The sequence below is a fragment of the Sitophilus oryzae genome, unplaced genomic scaffold (genome assembly GCF_002938485.1).
Source record: "Sitophilus oryzae breed Bouriz unplaced genomic scaffold, Soryzae_2.0 scaffold_127_pilon_pilon, whole genome shotgun sequence".
Lineage (NCBI taxonomy): Eukaryota > Metazoa > Arthropoda > Insecta > Coleoptera > Curculionidae > Sitophilus > Sitophilus oryzae.
Window position 1 is genome coordinate 274,370 of NW_022145926.1, and position 16,131 is coordinate 290,500.

Consider the following 16,131-nt stretch of genomic DNA (forward strand, 5'->3'; position numbering starts at 1 on the left):
AATGTCCGTACATAAGACACTACCCGTACCTTGGACCCTAAAAAATATGAAACTCTTGTTTAAAAACCGAACAAGGTCTAATAAACAAAATAAACCTACCTCGAAATACTTCCGAGGGCTCAATAAATAATAAACAACCTGTCCTTTCTTCCATGTGACATTCTGGAGGACAAAAGAAAAGGGACGCCAACGTGCCAGCAAAATACAAATACAAGTTGGGACATCCGTAACTCTACCCTACCAAACCAAACCAAACTCATATTTACCTGTAGCCATGAAATAGCAGCTGATTCAGATAATACAGCAAGATTTAAATAATCACCATTTCTAAAAAAACTGGGACTAATGGCGTCTGACAGGCCAAACCTTTGAATAAGAAGACTAAGGAAGGAGCATAATGCTATCCATGTATTCATGCATGGTGGGCGGAAAAGCCACCATAAAAGCTCTCTAGGGTGGGGATCCTTGACAGTTCTGTTTGACGATCCATTTGACACATTTGAATTTGATTTGAAATTTTGTGGATTTGTCAGTCTTTACGGAGCTTATTTTATGTTATTTATTATTTATTCTACTACTCATAGTTGTAAAAAGGTAGTAAATCTAGATGAAAATTGTGGCAGAACTTAAATTAACAGTGAGACTATCGCGATTTATCGAAAAAGACTCTAAAATAGTTGGTTGTGTAGCGTGCGGTAGATCTCGGCAAAAATTGAGTGAAATAATGGAACAACTTTTCGCTAGTAAGTGACTATATAATATACATACGTGTAGTAAACTGATCATTTATGAAATTCACTTAAATTAACTAAAATTATATATTTTTCTTGCATTTTAGCTTTTTATTTATTACTTGTCAAAGATTAGATGTCAAAGAATTTAGATACGTTAATTTGACTTACCTGCTTCAGTAGCGTATCGATGTTTGTGTTAATAAATACTTATTATAACTTATCTATTTTTATTAGAATTATATATTTTTATAACAATTTTAATAACTACCAGTTTATTCACAACGTAAAATAAAACAACAAATTATTGAGTCTACCCCACGTCTACCCTACATCATAGTTTTACATTTTTTAAATAAAATTAGAACGACACTGATAAACCGGAATTTAAGTCGGCCATATTTGAGGCCCATCGCGGTGTACCTAAGATTTTTGATATGCTCCTTCCTTAGTCTTCTTATTCAAAGGGCCAAACGGTCAAACCTTGGGTCAAACCAAAAGTGCCGTTAAATCACAGAGAGTTGACAGAAGCGATGTTGACAGCGAGCGCCTCCACAGAAAAGCAGTGTTTCCAACTCTCAAAAATTTATCTCCCAAAAAATCTAAACACTCGCATCAAAAATCCCCAAAATATCCCTAAAAACCTAAAAAAATATCCCGAAAAAACCCTAAAATATAAATAATAATAAATAAACAATTTGTTGTGTTTTAAGTGGTTGACCTTGAGGGTGCAGCCACACTATCATAAAAACGGCGTATCGGCTGAAATTTTTGACAGATAAAATTTCTGACAGATGAATGTTTCAGCCAATAGAATTACTGGAAATCTATTCAAGGTCATTACGCCGTTATGCCGATACGCCGTTTTTAGGATAGTGTGGCTGCACCCTGAAACGTCTGATCACAGCAACGTAGCCAACTGTTCGAAACTTTCCATTAAAGCAGATTAAAGCAATATCAAACCTTCTTAAATCCAAACAACTAAAATCCCCACAACTGTTCTCCAAGATTCGGTGATTAAAATAAATAAATTATTTTGTTTTATTGATACTTTCCTATTAATTTTCAAAAATAGCAGTAGCGGTCTTATCTCCTCTTTGGTAGCGGTAAAATTCCATTGAAATTTTATCCCTAAAAATACCCCCAAAAAATTTTACTCCCTAAAAAAATCCCCATATAGATTTTTTCTCCCCAAATTTAGGGATAAAATCCCGGAGTTGGTAACACTGCAGAATAGTGAACCGATAGCAGGGTTGGCGACTAGGGAACGTAAAAATTAAGCCAAGCGTACCAACAAAATGATCAGGCCTGAACGAGAGGGAATCCGGTGACGATAGGCCAGACATCATATATTATATGTAAAAAAGACATGTAACGAACTAAAAACGTTACACAGTTGATTCAGTTGGTATTATCTATTGTTTCTTTTTAGAAAGTCTCAACTTTAAACAATGCATCACGAAGTACAAATTCGGCATCTTCCCCAATCCATCTGATCCAACGCAGTTCTACATCTGTACCAAGACCGTTCCACGATTGATGACATGTCCTAAAGGGTTGGAATTTGACCAGAGCTCCTTTGGATGCAACAGGCCTAAACCTACACCTCCACCACCACCACCAGGTATCAACTAGTCATATTTAAATACTATTTATTTCTTACTGAATTAATACAAGCTTATATCGTCTTGGTCACGCTAACTATCATATCACCAGAGTCATATCTCCCTTGGGACATTATTAACGAGAATTAAGCTGTCATACTTCCCTCTACCTCCCAAGCAGCATTTGGACGTCGGGACAACGTTCTGTCATGCGACCAAACGTCGGGGCGCAACGTCGGCACAACCTCGTGCCAACCCTAGTCTGCACTAGTTTGGAGAATAATTTTTGGGTCGAAACGACGTTGGATACCGACGTTGGCTAGAAGCCTAATTTAGTACAAACTGCAACGTTGTTTAAAATCCTAATTCACAGAAATACAAAACTAATATGGCGTCTAAGTCGCGTTTTATCCTAAATTGGGATAATTATAGTAAAAATATTATTTTTATGATTTAGGTAGAGACATATGTCAGATGGCAGTGAAGGAAGACAAAACAAAAGTATTTAAGTGTGGAGGATGTTTGAAGATCATAATTATTGAAACACTTTAACCGACTCTGTAACTCGTTACCCAAGGCAAAAAAGTTAAACGCAAACAACTTTATTGATAAATGTATTGTTTCTACTTTGAAAAATACTAATGGGCCTTAAAATTAAAGAAGTTTTAAAAATTTTCTTGAATTTTTTTTTTTAGTAAAATGAGAATAATTTATTCGCAGTCGAAAAAATTATACCGTACGAGTTTCCGAGTAATATTTAGGGTCAAATATTTCAAGTTAATGTATTCAAAAAGCAGGAATTGCTATTTTAGGAACGAAACATTTTCTTATTTAACAACATGGCGGCTTTCACTTTGTTGTTTTGGGAGATTAAGATGGAGTAGTTCGAGTAGTCGCATACTCGACTAATAAAGTCGCAGTTCGGCCTTAACAGGTAGTATACTAGTCGCAAGATTGCCTAATTTAGTCATCCTAGAATCTAGCTTGTGCCGCCTTGTATAATCTAAATAAACGAAGGAGTGGACAAACTATCGGTAATATATGTCGATGTATATTTAAATTTAGTTTTATATGTACCTTTCTTATGTCCCATTTTAATTAAGTTTTTTTTTTATAAAAACAAAAACAGCACTGAACTGTCTGACTGAACAGAACAATGAAGTGAAAATTTAAGATTTAAGGTTATGGTTCAATACAGTTGCAAAAAGGTAGTGACTCGACGTCCTACCAACGTAAGAATAAGGAAATCTAAACAACGTTGGAATTAGATAAACAGACGACGTTTGCATAACGTTGGAATAGGTCCTGAAACTGACGTCGGAAAACTCTATATTGTTCAACGTTGTAACTACGTTGTCCGAATCACCTAAAGATCACTTAAGCAAAAAAGGTTACAAGACAACGTTTATTCGACGTCGCAAAAGCTTCTACTTTGCTGTAGTACTAGTCCAACGTCGGCACAACGTTATAAAAACGTTTAAATTTATTTTAATACCCAAGGTAGGGAGCTAACTATTTTTTGTAACTAATCCAACGTTGTGTTTAGTAAACATGTGGTCGCAAGTCGTGAAAATGCTACTTGGGCTTTTGAAGGTAACAACAATGAAATACAATAGAGATTTTCAGTAATAATATAAAATGAAAATGGACACTTATCTAACTACTCTAATAATTTATTTACATCATTAATGTCATATACAGGGTGGCCCATCGAAAACCTTCCGCAAGGCATAATTTTTCCAAGGCTTTAAATTCAGTAAGAAATAAAATTTTCTATGTGCCACGGGAATTACAAAGTGTTAATAACCTTGGGCAAGAAAAATTTGTCCTTATAATTTCCCTGATACATAAATAACTATAATATACTCAGTGTCTCCCAATAATCGGTGAACATAGAAATATTCTGCTATTTGTTTTTCAGAGTTGACCCTGAAGGAATGCATAACCAAATATAAAAAAGGTCTGTTCCCCAATCCGTCCGATTGCAGCAAATTCTACGCCTGTTCCAAATCGGGACCTCTGGAACTCCAGTGTCCTTTGGGACTGAACTTCCACCCCATGAAGATGGTGTGCGATTGGCCTTCGAAGTATTGTATCAGTCCTGGAGCCAAAACAAGGGACAAGAGTAAGTTTTTAATCATATACCGTGTGATGCACAAGAACACGAGACATAGGAAATCTCATGTAAATTTTAAAAAGGTCAAATATTATCTCCCCAGATGATTCCCAGCAAAAGTTGTACTAGGCTTTTTTGAAGAGGCTTTAAAGTTGTACCTTCGTCTAGAATCTAGCTTTCATTGCGGGCCAGAAAAAGTTACAAATAAAATACCAAAATAGTACATTATTCAACGAGCATATAATGGTGGCTGTTATTCACGCGGATGAAGTTTATTTAAATCATCCAAGTGAATAACAACCATTATATGCGAGTAGAATACTATACTTTATCCAGGACTATCCAAAAAAATTAGATAATATTAATATAAGTTTATATTTTTAATGTCAAAAAAATATTGAACGAGTATAACGAGTAAGTCTTTGTTTTTTATTTTGTGCGTACAATCGCATTCCAAGCTGGCTTGGATCGAGCACAGCTCTTGTTTGGAGTTTGGATCGAGATATCCGTGGAAACGGTGAATAATGAAACCATTATTCACCTGTGAATAATGAATATTATTATTATTTTATTAACTCATGTATAATAATCAAATTATAGACGAGTCGTGGATAAATATGACTTTGTCATTGTCAAATTCGATATCAACATTTACTACAAGAATGTGTGTGGCTTTGAAAGATTGGTTATTTTTTTCTAAATGGGTATGATGATCTACAAAAGAATTAGTGAGTTGAGAATATTATTCGCCTATTCACGGGGGTATTTGCTTAAAATAATTCATCCATCATATTAGCGTCCAGCTATGTTGGACCACGGCTATAGTACATTTAATTTGCATTGAGCCATCACGTGGAAACAGTTTTTATCAAAAACGTCTTTGCCTATAACTGTTACTCTTTCTGTATGCATCCTAGCTGTCTAAGATAATATTGGGTTAATAATATACAGGGCGAGTTTTAAATAAGTGCTCATATTTTCAGATTTTTTGCTTAAGTTTGCAGAACCACTGTATTTTTTCTGGGTTTTTATTCTTTTAAATTTAATATATAGATAATACCAAATAAAGTTTTAGTCACCTGATTAAGCTTGACCGGCACAACGCTTTCCCGTTCAAATTATTCTAATAATGTTGCGATGAGTCTTTTACAACGGCTGTTATGCTGCTTCGGCATCTTGTTCACTTCAGACTAAAAGCGGTCCTAAAAAGAACAATTTTCGACTGCAAGGATTTGCCAGTAAAAAATTTTTAAGCTAAAGTAAGTATCACAACACACTTCACTTAAACCAAAAACTCGTAACACAAAACTAAAGTGTCAAAATGAATGACAATGTCAGGAAATAAATAAATAAATGTGACAATTTGAGATTTTTTACAGCAGGGCTACCACCTGAATCCGCAGCGGGAAATTTAAATTCCAGTTACTTAGTCCGGCGCCGAATATGTCCATGGTTGGCAACAATGAATTTAACAATCGCGCCATCGATGACGCAACTAAATTTTTATTTGGTAACGCTTATAGTACCCAGTAGTTGCCATTAACTGAAAATTAAAAATAATCTAAAAAACTTTTCGCAAAAGACAAAATTTTCAATAAAATGTTACGCAAAAAATGTCATAAACATAGACTTAAAATAAAATATAGACTGAACATCTCATTCATAAATAGTTGGAACATGCGGTCAGACACTGTCTTGTTATTGTTGTGTTATTGTTTTACGTTATAACGAGTGCGACACGAGCGATAGATAGGTTGTCTCTGTCGTAACGGTCGTTCCCTGACGACTCTGCCGAGAAACACAACACTGTCTTTCGTTTCTCAAGTACACCTGAACTCTCCGTATCATAGCCGGGTAATTTTTTTATTTTAATGAAGCTATAATTAAATTAAAAATATATCGTATTTAAACTTTTTATATTTTATTAAGATTTAGGACAGGTTTTTAAATAAAAGTTTAGAAAAAACAACTTAGAGTCCAAAAGGATAAAAATAATAAAATACACGTTATAGAAGAAATTTTATAATCGAAATTAGGTAATTTTTGAAATTAATAATAAATTATTAATTTTAGTCAAATATTTACAAACCCTAATATTAATCAAAACAGGATCTATTCCACAGATATAATAGAATCGGCGACAGGGAGAGAAAAAAAAATATGATTGTTGTAATTTTTTTTCTGGTTAAGTGATGTCTTATTATGTAAATTAGAGAAAACATAAATCTGTTCCATTAAAGCAAGGAAGGTGATAGAAAGTGGATAAAATAAAAACTACATTTATTTAACTCGGTACTGTCTTTATTATACCGGGTGCGTCTCAAAAGTGGCTCATCCCCATAATTTTTTTATATTTTCAAATAAAAAAACAAGATTTAGTATGTTAGTATATGAAATAAATTAGGATTGATTGACGCATTCAATTGTTTTTGGTCACTTCCTGTTTCACCGGAAATGACTCTAACTTTTAATTTTTAAACGGCACCCTCGGTATATTTCTACTTTATTCGATAGAAAATGACACTCTGAATAGAATGACATACCATATGTCAACTTTTGACATTTTCGCATATGGTTTAATTGTAATTGTAACACGCGGTTCATAACGACAATTTGACTCGAAATACCAAGTGTGTGGTATCAATATATTCATAAAAAATGCTTTTTCCAAATATGCTAATGAGTCACCCTTGTTCCATTTGAAAAAATTGACATATGTATGATTAAAAATACGATTTGTACATCTTTTAACCGGCCTAGACAAGACACGAAACCTATTAGACGATCAAAACTATTTTTCCAAGGCTCCTTGATTAAAACTTAGTGGATTGAAAAAAACTGGATTGAAATTTAAAATAGGATATGTTTTTAAGTGACAATGTCAAAAGTTGACATATGATATGTCATTCTATTCAGAGTGTCATTTTTTATCGAATAAAGTAGCAATATACCGAAGGTGCCTTTAAAAATCAAAAGATGTAATCATTTCGGTGAAACAGGAAGAGACCAAAAACAACTGAATACGTCAATAAATCCTAATTTATATCTTATACCTACTAATATACAAATCTGTTTTTTTATCTGAAAAAATAAAAAAAGTTATAGGGGTGAGCCACTTTTGAGACGACCCGGTATATTAAAAAATATTGTTTCATAATGTAATATCATTTTAAAATTCTTGTATGTTATTTTAGATTCTGAAGATAATTTTAGAATAAACCGGAATATATTTTTAATAAAAACATTAATAATTATTAACAGGGTTATAATTATGATTTTGTTACAATGTAAGTAAGTAAATAATGTAATGTAAAAGAAAAAATTCAGATTTTACATTTTACTAAAATATTATCTAAATAAGCGCCTTTCTACAACAACGCCACTGACTCCCAATGGGTAAATTGAGAGTTGCCTACTGGTCAAAAGTCGTTTCAAGACTTAAATGGATTATTTAAGTCAAATTTCTTGCAAATTTGGCCCTGGCGAACCATATTTTATAGTTTTTGAACAGAAAAAGTCAATAAAATAAACACTTAAGGACTACAAGCTAAGAAAATGCGTTAATACAGCCGGGGAGATAGCGGCAACAAAGCTTTACCGCACACGTGCGACGCGTACTGCAAGGTAATAAATGAATGAATAGGCTCCCTCGCCTCTAATCGGTGTTGTCATATTGTAAAGAACTTATCCTTATTAAACAGTATAAATTTAGTAGTATAAGGACTATTTAATACATCTATGGAATATTAAAACCTACTTTATTAAACTGTAGTATTAATATCTCAATATATGTGTATAACAAGAAAAAAAATATTGATAATATTAAAGACGTGACAACATAGGCTGGATGAGGAAGGCTCGGTCGACTGTACCCAGAAGTAAACATGTGTACAAAAAAGGTTGTTTGTCCGCGTTGAGATGTAAATAGTGTAGTCTATATTTTATTTTAAGTCTATGGTCATAAACCTATGTTGTAGGGATCGAAATATACTTATTTAAGACTCCCCCGTATATTATAGGGTATCAAAGGCATTTTTAAAGCATCAACAAAAAAAATAATAAAAGAAAAATATAAATAGTATTAATATTTAGTACCGTTTCAGTTTTCAAAACCATGAAAGGCGACAAAATAGTTCCAGACGTTGTAGACAGATGTCCCGAAAAACTCGCAGAAGTCGCTTTCCCCAGCGGTGGTCAAGTCGACCTCGGCAAAGAGCTCACACCTTCCCAAACCAAGAACCCACCCAGCATCTACTGGGAAGCCGACAAGAACTCCCTCTACACCCTTTGCATGATGGACCCGGACGCACCCAAATCCAAAGAATCGGGACCCGGAGGCTGGAACCACTGGCTCGTGGGGAATATTCCCGGGAATAACATACGTCAAGGTCAGACTCTGGCAGAGTACATGCCAACGTGTCCACAGAAAGGCAGTGGACCCCACAGATACACCTACATGATCTACAAACAAGCCAGACAGATTAACTTCAATCAACCTCGTATACCTGCTTATTCTCTGCCGGCTAGGCAAGGGTTTTCGATGAGGAACTTTGCAAAGCAGTATAGTTTGGGACACCCGATAGCTGGGAACTACTTTAAGTGTAATTGGGATCCTTCGGTTCCGAAGACGTTCGAGAAACTTCGGTATCAGCCGCCTATGATGAGTAGTTTTAGATTGGGGAATACTGGGCAATCGTTCCATAATTCGTATTCGTATTCGTACAGTTTTGGAGGGTAAATTTTTTATTTTTATACTAATAATAAATATGTGAAGCTTTATTATAAATTAATATATACGTTTTGGAGTTTCGATGTTTGTTTTAATTTCTTCTATTTATCCCAGTAACTTTAGTTGAAATTTGATGAAAGAATTTAAATAATTGTGGCTGCAATAACCTGGCAGCTCCATTTTAAGAAATTTTGTTTGCTGAGAACTGAAAGCAGGGCAGCTCCAAATAACGTTGTCATTTATGTATTGTTAAATGGAGATATCTGATTGTTGCAGAGAACGATTAGGCTATTATTAATGGGTAATTGAGTAGAAATCTTATTTTCTAAAAAAAGTGGAGCTGCTTGGTTATTGCAATCACCCTCTCAATTAGAAAGTCGAAGGTTTTGATGCAGTTAGTTTCTATTTGACCAGTAAACGACAAAATCATAGTCGTATAAAGTACAAACATTTTCAGGGCTAGTAGGACTCGATAAAAGAAACATATTTACTCTTCACTGTTTTTCCAATAATCAAAGTCCAAAATAACCAAGTTATCTTACTTTGAAAATTTCCAAAAAACAAATGATTTTTTGCTTAAATTTTGAGAACCCCTGGATCTTTTCTGAGTTTTCTTTCTTGTATATTTAATTTACTACCTATGTTGTCATATCATTGAGAAATTATATTTTTTATCTATCTAAAAAACTAAAAATCAAAAAATTCCAAATTTTCAATTTTATTTTCGCCAAACGCCAGAATCGTGTTTCTGGGGTCGAAATAAAAATATTTGCACTTATGTAAGACTCACTCTGCGATCCGATATGGGAGGTGTCTTGGATTTATTATGTTTTCTTCGAATTTTATTTTTCGACAAAAAAAGTTTGTGTGCGTAATCAGTGAGATCAAAAAGTGTGATGGATTGCCGAGAAGCACTGTCCTGGCTGCGTCATGGCGGGACTGGGCGGGACCACTCTTTGCTGGTTGCCAGGCCACAGCAATGTGGTGGGCAACCAGGAAGCGGACAGACTCGCCAAAGAGGGAGCCAGAGGACAGGAAACACACTGAAGGAAGCTATAGGAATTACCATTCAGGCTAAACAGCAAGAGACGTGGCAACACCGTGAGGACTGCGCTACAGCTCGAAGATTGTGGCCGGTGGTAGATAGCAAAAAGACAAAACAACTATTAGAGCACAAAAAGAACCTAGTACGCATAATTGGTGTCGTCACTAGAAACTGCCCTACGAGAGTAAACCTCGTGAGATGGAAGATAGAGCACCCATAGTATTGTAGTGTTTTTTAAACAACTACCACTGCGAACGGCAGCTTTTCATCGGAGAGCAGTCGTGGATAAGGTATTTCACTGGAAAGAAAACTAATTAAGAACAATAAACAAAAAAATAGATATTGGGCGCCAGGCGTGTACAGAGAAAGAAAACACAGTTGTATAATACTTAAAACTGATGACTATATTTATTCATGATGAATTCTGATGGTAAATAGCATTGTACAATTTTAATAATTATTATAGTGGTTATTTGTTGAGTAAAACTATGTATGTAAATAATATTAAATATGTTCTATGAAAAGACTATGAAAAAATACAATGCGTGTAACGTTATAGAAAATATAAGAAAAGTAGCATTACTTTATTTAAATTGTTAAATTTTATGCGGTGTTAAATCTGATATGTTGCAACCTGTAGATTCTAGAATCTATGTCTCGTTATTCATCTGTTAATATAGCGCAATAATAATATCTATAGAAAGTAATACTATTACAAGGCGTAATATAATGAAACCTAAAATCTAAATCATATTGTAACTACTAAATCGACATAAATGTTCTTAATAATCTAACCACTAAATATAGTCTGTACGATATTATTTAAAATGTACGTTACTGTTTAAGACTGAAAATATTTTAGATGTTAAATGTAAAACTAGAACTTAAATATACACTTAGCTGTTCTTTTATGTAACCTTGCTTCAAACAGTAGCAGCGTGAGGTGGTCCAGCATCTCTGTACTGTCTGTCGGCCATCCTGTTGGCCAAAACAACAAAAGGGGCCAGATTGAGGACACCGTGAATCACTACAGCCGTAGCTACTGACTAGGCTTAGAAATGGGAGTGAAGCAGCATGGGACTCAAGCTACATCCACGCTGTGGCACTTATATGTAAGAAAAAAATCATTCTTACTGGGGACACTCGTCCACAGGACATCTGTACATAAGATAATGTCTGTACATAAGACACTATCCGTACCTTGGACCCTAAAAATATGAAACTCTTGTTTAAAACCAAACAAGATCTTATAAACAAAATGAACCTACCTCGAATTACTTCCGAGGGCTCACTAAATAATAAAGAACCTGTCCTTCCTTCCATGTGACATTCTGGAGGACAAAAGAAAAGGGACGCCAACGTGCCAGCAAAATACAATTACAAGTTAGGTTGGGGCATCCGCAACTCTACCCTAAAAATACGCAGTAATAGTAACGAATCTAAAAGGATAATATCTCATCTTTACCTGTAGCTTCGAAATAGCAGCTGATTCAGATTACACAGCAAGATTTAAATAATCACCATTTCTTAAAAACTGGGACTAATGGCGTCTGACAGGCCAAAACAGTCTAACCAAAAGTGAAGTTAAATCACAGAGAGTTGACAGAAGCGATGTTGACAGCGCGCGCCTCCACAGAGCGATAACAGGGTTGTGTCAAACGAAAACAGGGTTGTGGACTAGAGAACGTAAAAATTCGTCAAATAAATCATCAGGCCCTAACGATACGGAATCGGGTGACGATATGCCAGACATCATATATTATATATAAAAAAGACATGTAACGAACTAAAAACGTTACAGTATTATAGTATTACCTAATCTACGCAAAGCCAAGAATATATAACAAGTGTAGTATAATTTAAAGATATGTAAAAAGTGTGTAGTTTAGGTATTTAAAAAATGTGTTTTTTTTTCGAATTTCTGGGAATATCTGGAGACCACTTAAAAGTCAAAATGTTTGCTCTTTTAATATAGAAACCCACTTTGTGTCAAGTATAACGGAAATAGTTTATTTTTATTATTTAATTCTTCTTTTATTTATATTGTACTTAATAAACGCCGTTTTTCTCGATAGTATGTTGTTGTATAATGTGCCTACAACTTGGTCTGTACGTTTTACCTGCAACGTTTTGTCGCCGCAAGCAAATCGTACGATAAATCGTTGCGTGTGAACTGCGCTTAAGGATGAGTCACTACAGTCATAAGTTGGATAAAACATTAGATTATAATAGTTAAAATCTGATTAAAAGGGCAAAGTTTTTGTATTCTCGATATAGTAATCTTCAAGTACTATCGATCACAAAAACACTTCATTAATTCTATGAATTAAACATGCGAGTACGTTTATTTTAAATAATAATCAAAGTTTACTGATACGAGTCTAGAAGGTAGTATAGTCTGTCTAACAAGAAGATCCTTGACAGGGAGAGATGTGTCTGTCATTTTAATTTCAAAGTAGTTTATTTTATTTTACAAAGAAATAAGTTGGTACAACTGGAACGCATAGCAAGAAATTATATATTTAAAATTTGACTGACAAATGATTACTTCAAAATATTGTGAAAAAAAACTGTATAAAACTGAAAAAATGTAATCGAGTTATTTAATTTAATAAAAAACGGTATGTGTTAATACAAAACAATCAAGAACAAGACCACATACCAAAAAAATATAAAAAAGAACCATTTCTTACTTATTTTCGTTCAAGCTTTATGAAACTTCCCGCATTTATGATTATATTTATCAATATAACTTATGTACAAATACAAATTTGTAATATTCCGCAGGAATAAATAAAACAACATAAATAAAACAAACTATTTTATTATTAATAACACTTACCAAATTTTATAGGTACCTTAAAGGTTGATTAATTAATTTAATCTTAATTTTTTAAACCAGTACCTTTGGCATTATTTTTCTTGTGCAGTACTAAAACCCATTATTTACGTATCGTGTGATGTCGATATTTTACAGCTACTCCAGTTTTTAGTATGTGTTTACTATGGTACTTCTACCATATTCGAGATGCACTTATCTACGACGAGATGGTATACGAACTTTAACGATGGTAATTTTATTGGTGTATAAGACTTTTTGCCTAGGCAGCGAGTATTAACCATAAACTGTGCTCTGGGTCTACAGTTAATTTTCACTCGATTTTTCCTCCACTTGACTTCAAAAGACACAAAACACACGTAATAACACAAATCAAAATGCATCATCTTCCAAAACGCAGGGTATTTGACAAAACTGACAAAAGTTGACACAAAATTATAACCTATCATTTGGCAAGACTTTGACAATCGTCAAAAATCTAAAAGCGAGTTCATACGCATCGGCGTCCGTTTGTCATTCATCGTTCCGTCAAACCAATAAAATTGAAATACGATCTGCCATTTTTGAAATAAACCAATAAAACTGGTTAAAAACAACAAGAGACGACGCATGACGGATTTATATTTAAACCCATCCATAGTTAACTTAAAAATTATTAGAAACTTTTTTTAGTAAAATAAATAGATTGGTATGGGACGTCATCTGCTTTTCTTCTGTCATCGTCTGTCGAATTCTTACCTGAGAGAGAAAAAAAAAAACAGAGTATAGTGTAAATTAAGTAAATAATATAAGTTTATTTTGAACGATTGGTGAAAAATATTTTATTTAAAACAAGCCATATTATATAGGCATTTTAAAATATATTTTGTTTCATAAACAATTTCTTATAAAAGCCTTCAATATCTACAGTATCATTTACAGGTGCATTGTTTCCATTTCCAGCAAAATCAATTTCATCCGAGTTAGCTTGGATTTCATCGTTAGACGAATGGGATTCACTTGATGAACTACTTGAACTATTACTACAAGATTCGCTCGAACTACTTGAACTAGAACTGTGAGACTTGCTCGATTTGCTAGACTTATTAGAATTGCTTGAGCTGCTAGAACTACTGGAACTACTTGATGAGTTGCAGCTATCTGAACTATTAGGTTCTTTTGTTGTTTTCGGACGCTTGGTTGTGGTAGTTTTAGGAGTTTTTGTTGTAGTTGTCTTAGGATGCTTTGTTGTAGTTGTCTTAGGATGCTTTGTGGTTGTAGTTTTAGGATGCTTTGTGGTAGTAGTTTTAGGAGTTTTTGTGGTACTGGTTTTAGGAGTTTCGGTTGTAGAAGGTGTTGTAGTAGTAGGTACTGTAGTGGAAGGTATTGTAGTAGAAGGTGTTGCTGTAGAAGGTGTAGTAGTAGAAGGTATTGTAGTAGAAGGTGTAGTAGTAGAAAGTGTTGTTGTAGAAGGTGTTGTAGTAGGTGTTGTAGTGGAAGGTAGTGTAGTAGAAGGTGTAGTAGTAGAAGGTATTGTAGTAGAAGGTGTAGTAGTAGAAAGTGTTGTTGTAGAAGGTGTAGTAGTAGAAGGTATTGTAGTGGAAGGTGTAGTAGTAGAAGGTGTAGTAGAAGTTAATTTAGTTGTAGGAGAAGTTTTAGGTGTTGTTGATGTTGAAGAAGTAGAAGTAACTGGTAATTTACTTGTTGTACTCGAAGTTCTATGAGTAGATGTAGTAGGTCTTGCTGTAGATGGAGTAGTAACTATAGTACTCGTAACCGTTGTTGGAAAAGTACTTCTAGGAGTGGTAGTTGTAGGCTTTGTAGGAGTACTGGATGTAATTGGTTGTGACGTCGGACTATTAGTTGTAGACCACCCTTCTCCGGTACAGTGGGAAAGATAAGGATAATTACAGACATTTAAAACATCATCAAATATAAGCCCTGTAGGACAAGGTATTAAATTTGGTACACCGTTAGAACACTCCCAGAATTTTGAGCAATTTACTGCAGCAAAATAGATTGATGTGCCGTTGTCATGAGCTGGACATGTAGCTAAAAATATAAAAATTAAAATGTTTTACCTATATATTTACTCATTGGAGTTATTTACTTACGGACTGGTTCATAGTCGTCGCCCTCAGCCAATAGATAATCTGGAATAATACCTACAAAACATATAAATAGATACAATATAAAAATATATAATTTATTAATTGTAATGTAGTATGCATTACCTAAGCTGACTGGCCCTATGAAGAATCCCAAGACAAACACTATCAGAAATTTAGTAACGTACATTTTAGTTATTATTAGGCCGAAATATGTAAAATAAATAGAAGTGTCTTTGTTAAATGCATTTATGAATTTGTGATTATCTGCAGTTTAAGTGTTTTGATAAAATATTTGTTTGTTATTTATAGATAAAACTAATTTTAGAAAAAAAATATAGTTCTAAGCATCAGTATGACAATGGAGAAATTTTTCATAAAAATAATGTTTATCTCCACGTTTAAATACAGAACTTGAAATCATCATCATTTTTAGCTTATTCAACCATTTTTAATAATGGTGTACCTGATGCCTCACATAGTTAGCCCAAGAAACATTTTTTGTTTTATAAGTGTGTTAGGAAACTTCCCAAAGTCCTGAAAACTTTCTCAACACCTTTATATATCCTATCGAGTTACCGCTATAAAACTGAAAAAGGGTATATAATAGTTATATAGTTGTGTTGAGAAGGTTCCCAGAAATTACCTCCATAGAAATATCGTGCATGCGCGTTTTTTGAAAATAAACTTGGTTCTTTCTAATTAACTACTTTAATATTTGCCTCTTTTTTTAACATAAAAAGCAGATATGATCTTATTGCTCCAAGTTGTCCTACGCAGATAATCCAGACCAGACACAAGAGACAAAATGATGCCATCCCTGTCATAGCCTACAAAAGCGTTCGCGTTATGCAAATGACTTTATAGAAATTACTGGCTTGATAAAATCTCTTGTGCCTAGCCAGAGTACTAAATACATATGCGATATTAAATTTACTGTGTGAAAATCAATTTTACCTCCAAAAAACATATGCGCCCCC

The 16,131-nt window shown here is 33.9% G+C and overlaps 2 protein-coding genes across 3 annotated transcripts in view; one reads left to right on the forward strand and one right to left on the reverse strand.

Annotated features, from left to right (window-relative positions):
• The window catches only part of LOC115874422 (cell surface glycoprotein 1-like), a 29,862-nt gene extending 20,601 nt beyond the window's left edge, over positions 1-9,261 (forward strand). For both annotated transcript variants that reach the window (XM_030889586.1, XM_030889587.1), the window contains 3 exons: positions 2,164-2,355; positions 4,257-4,460; positions 8,555-9,261. In XM_030889586.1, coding sequence (XP_030745446.1) covers positions 2,164-2,355; positions 4,257-4,460; positions 8,555-9,189 — 1,031 coding nt within the window. In that variant the 3' untranslated portion in view covers positions 9,190-9,261. The remainder of the gene's footprint in view (positions 1-2,163; positions 2,356-4,256; positions 4,461-8,554) is intronic.
• A 4,603-nt stretch (positions 9,262-13,864) lies between these two features.
• On the reverse strand, positions 13,865-15,421 carry LOC115874423 (salivary glue protein Sgs-3-like). The gene is made up of 3 exons (XM_030889588.1): positions 15,278-15,421; positions 15,158-15,208; positions 13,865-15,095 (listed from the first exon to the last, which is right to left on the reverse strand). The coding sequence occupies exons 1-3, from the start codon at positions 15,339-15,341 to the stop codon at positions 13,918-13,920; spliced, it is 1,293 nt and encodes a 430-aa protein (XP_030745448.1). The 5' UTR covers positions 15,342-15,421; the 3' UTR covers positions 13,865-13,917.
• Between the last annotated feature and the right edge of the window lie 710 nt (positions 15,422-16,131).

Excerpts from the sequence above, each read along its gene's own strand:
- LOC115874423 (XM_030889588.1), bottom strand. The coding sequence starts at position 15,341 with ATGTACGTTACTAAATTTCTGATAGTGTTTGTCTTGGGATTCTTCATA. Across the intron at positions 15,209-15,277 it reads CATAGGGCCAGTCAGCTTAG|GTATTATTCCAGATTATCTA; the intron begins GTAATGCATACT and ends TATGTTTTGTAG. Across the intron at positions 15,096-15,157 it reads CGACGACTATGAACCAGTCC|CTACATGTCCAGCTCATGAC; the intron begins GTAAGTAAATAA and ends TTATATTTTTAG.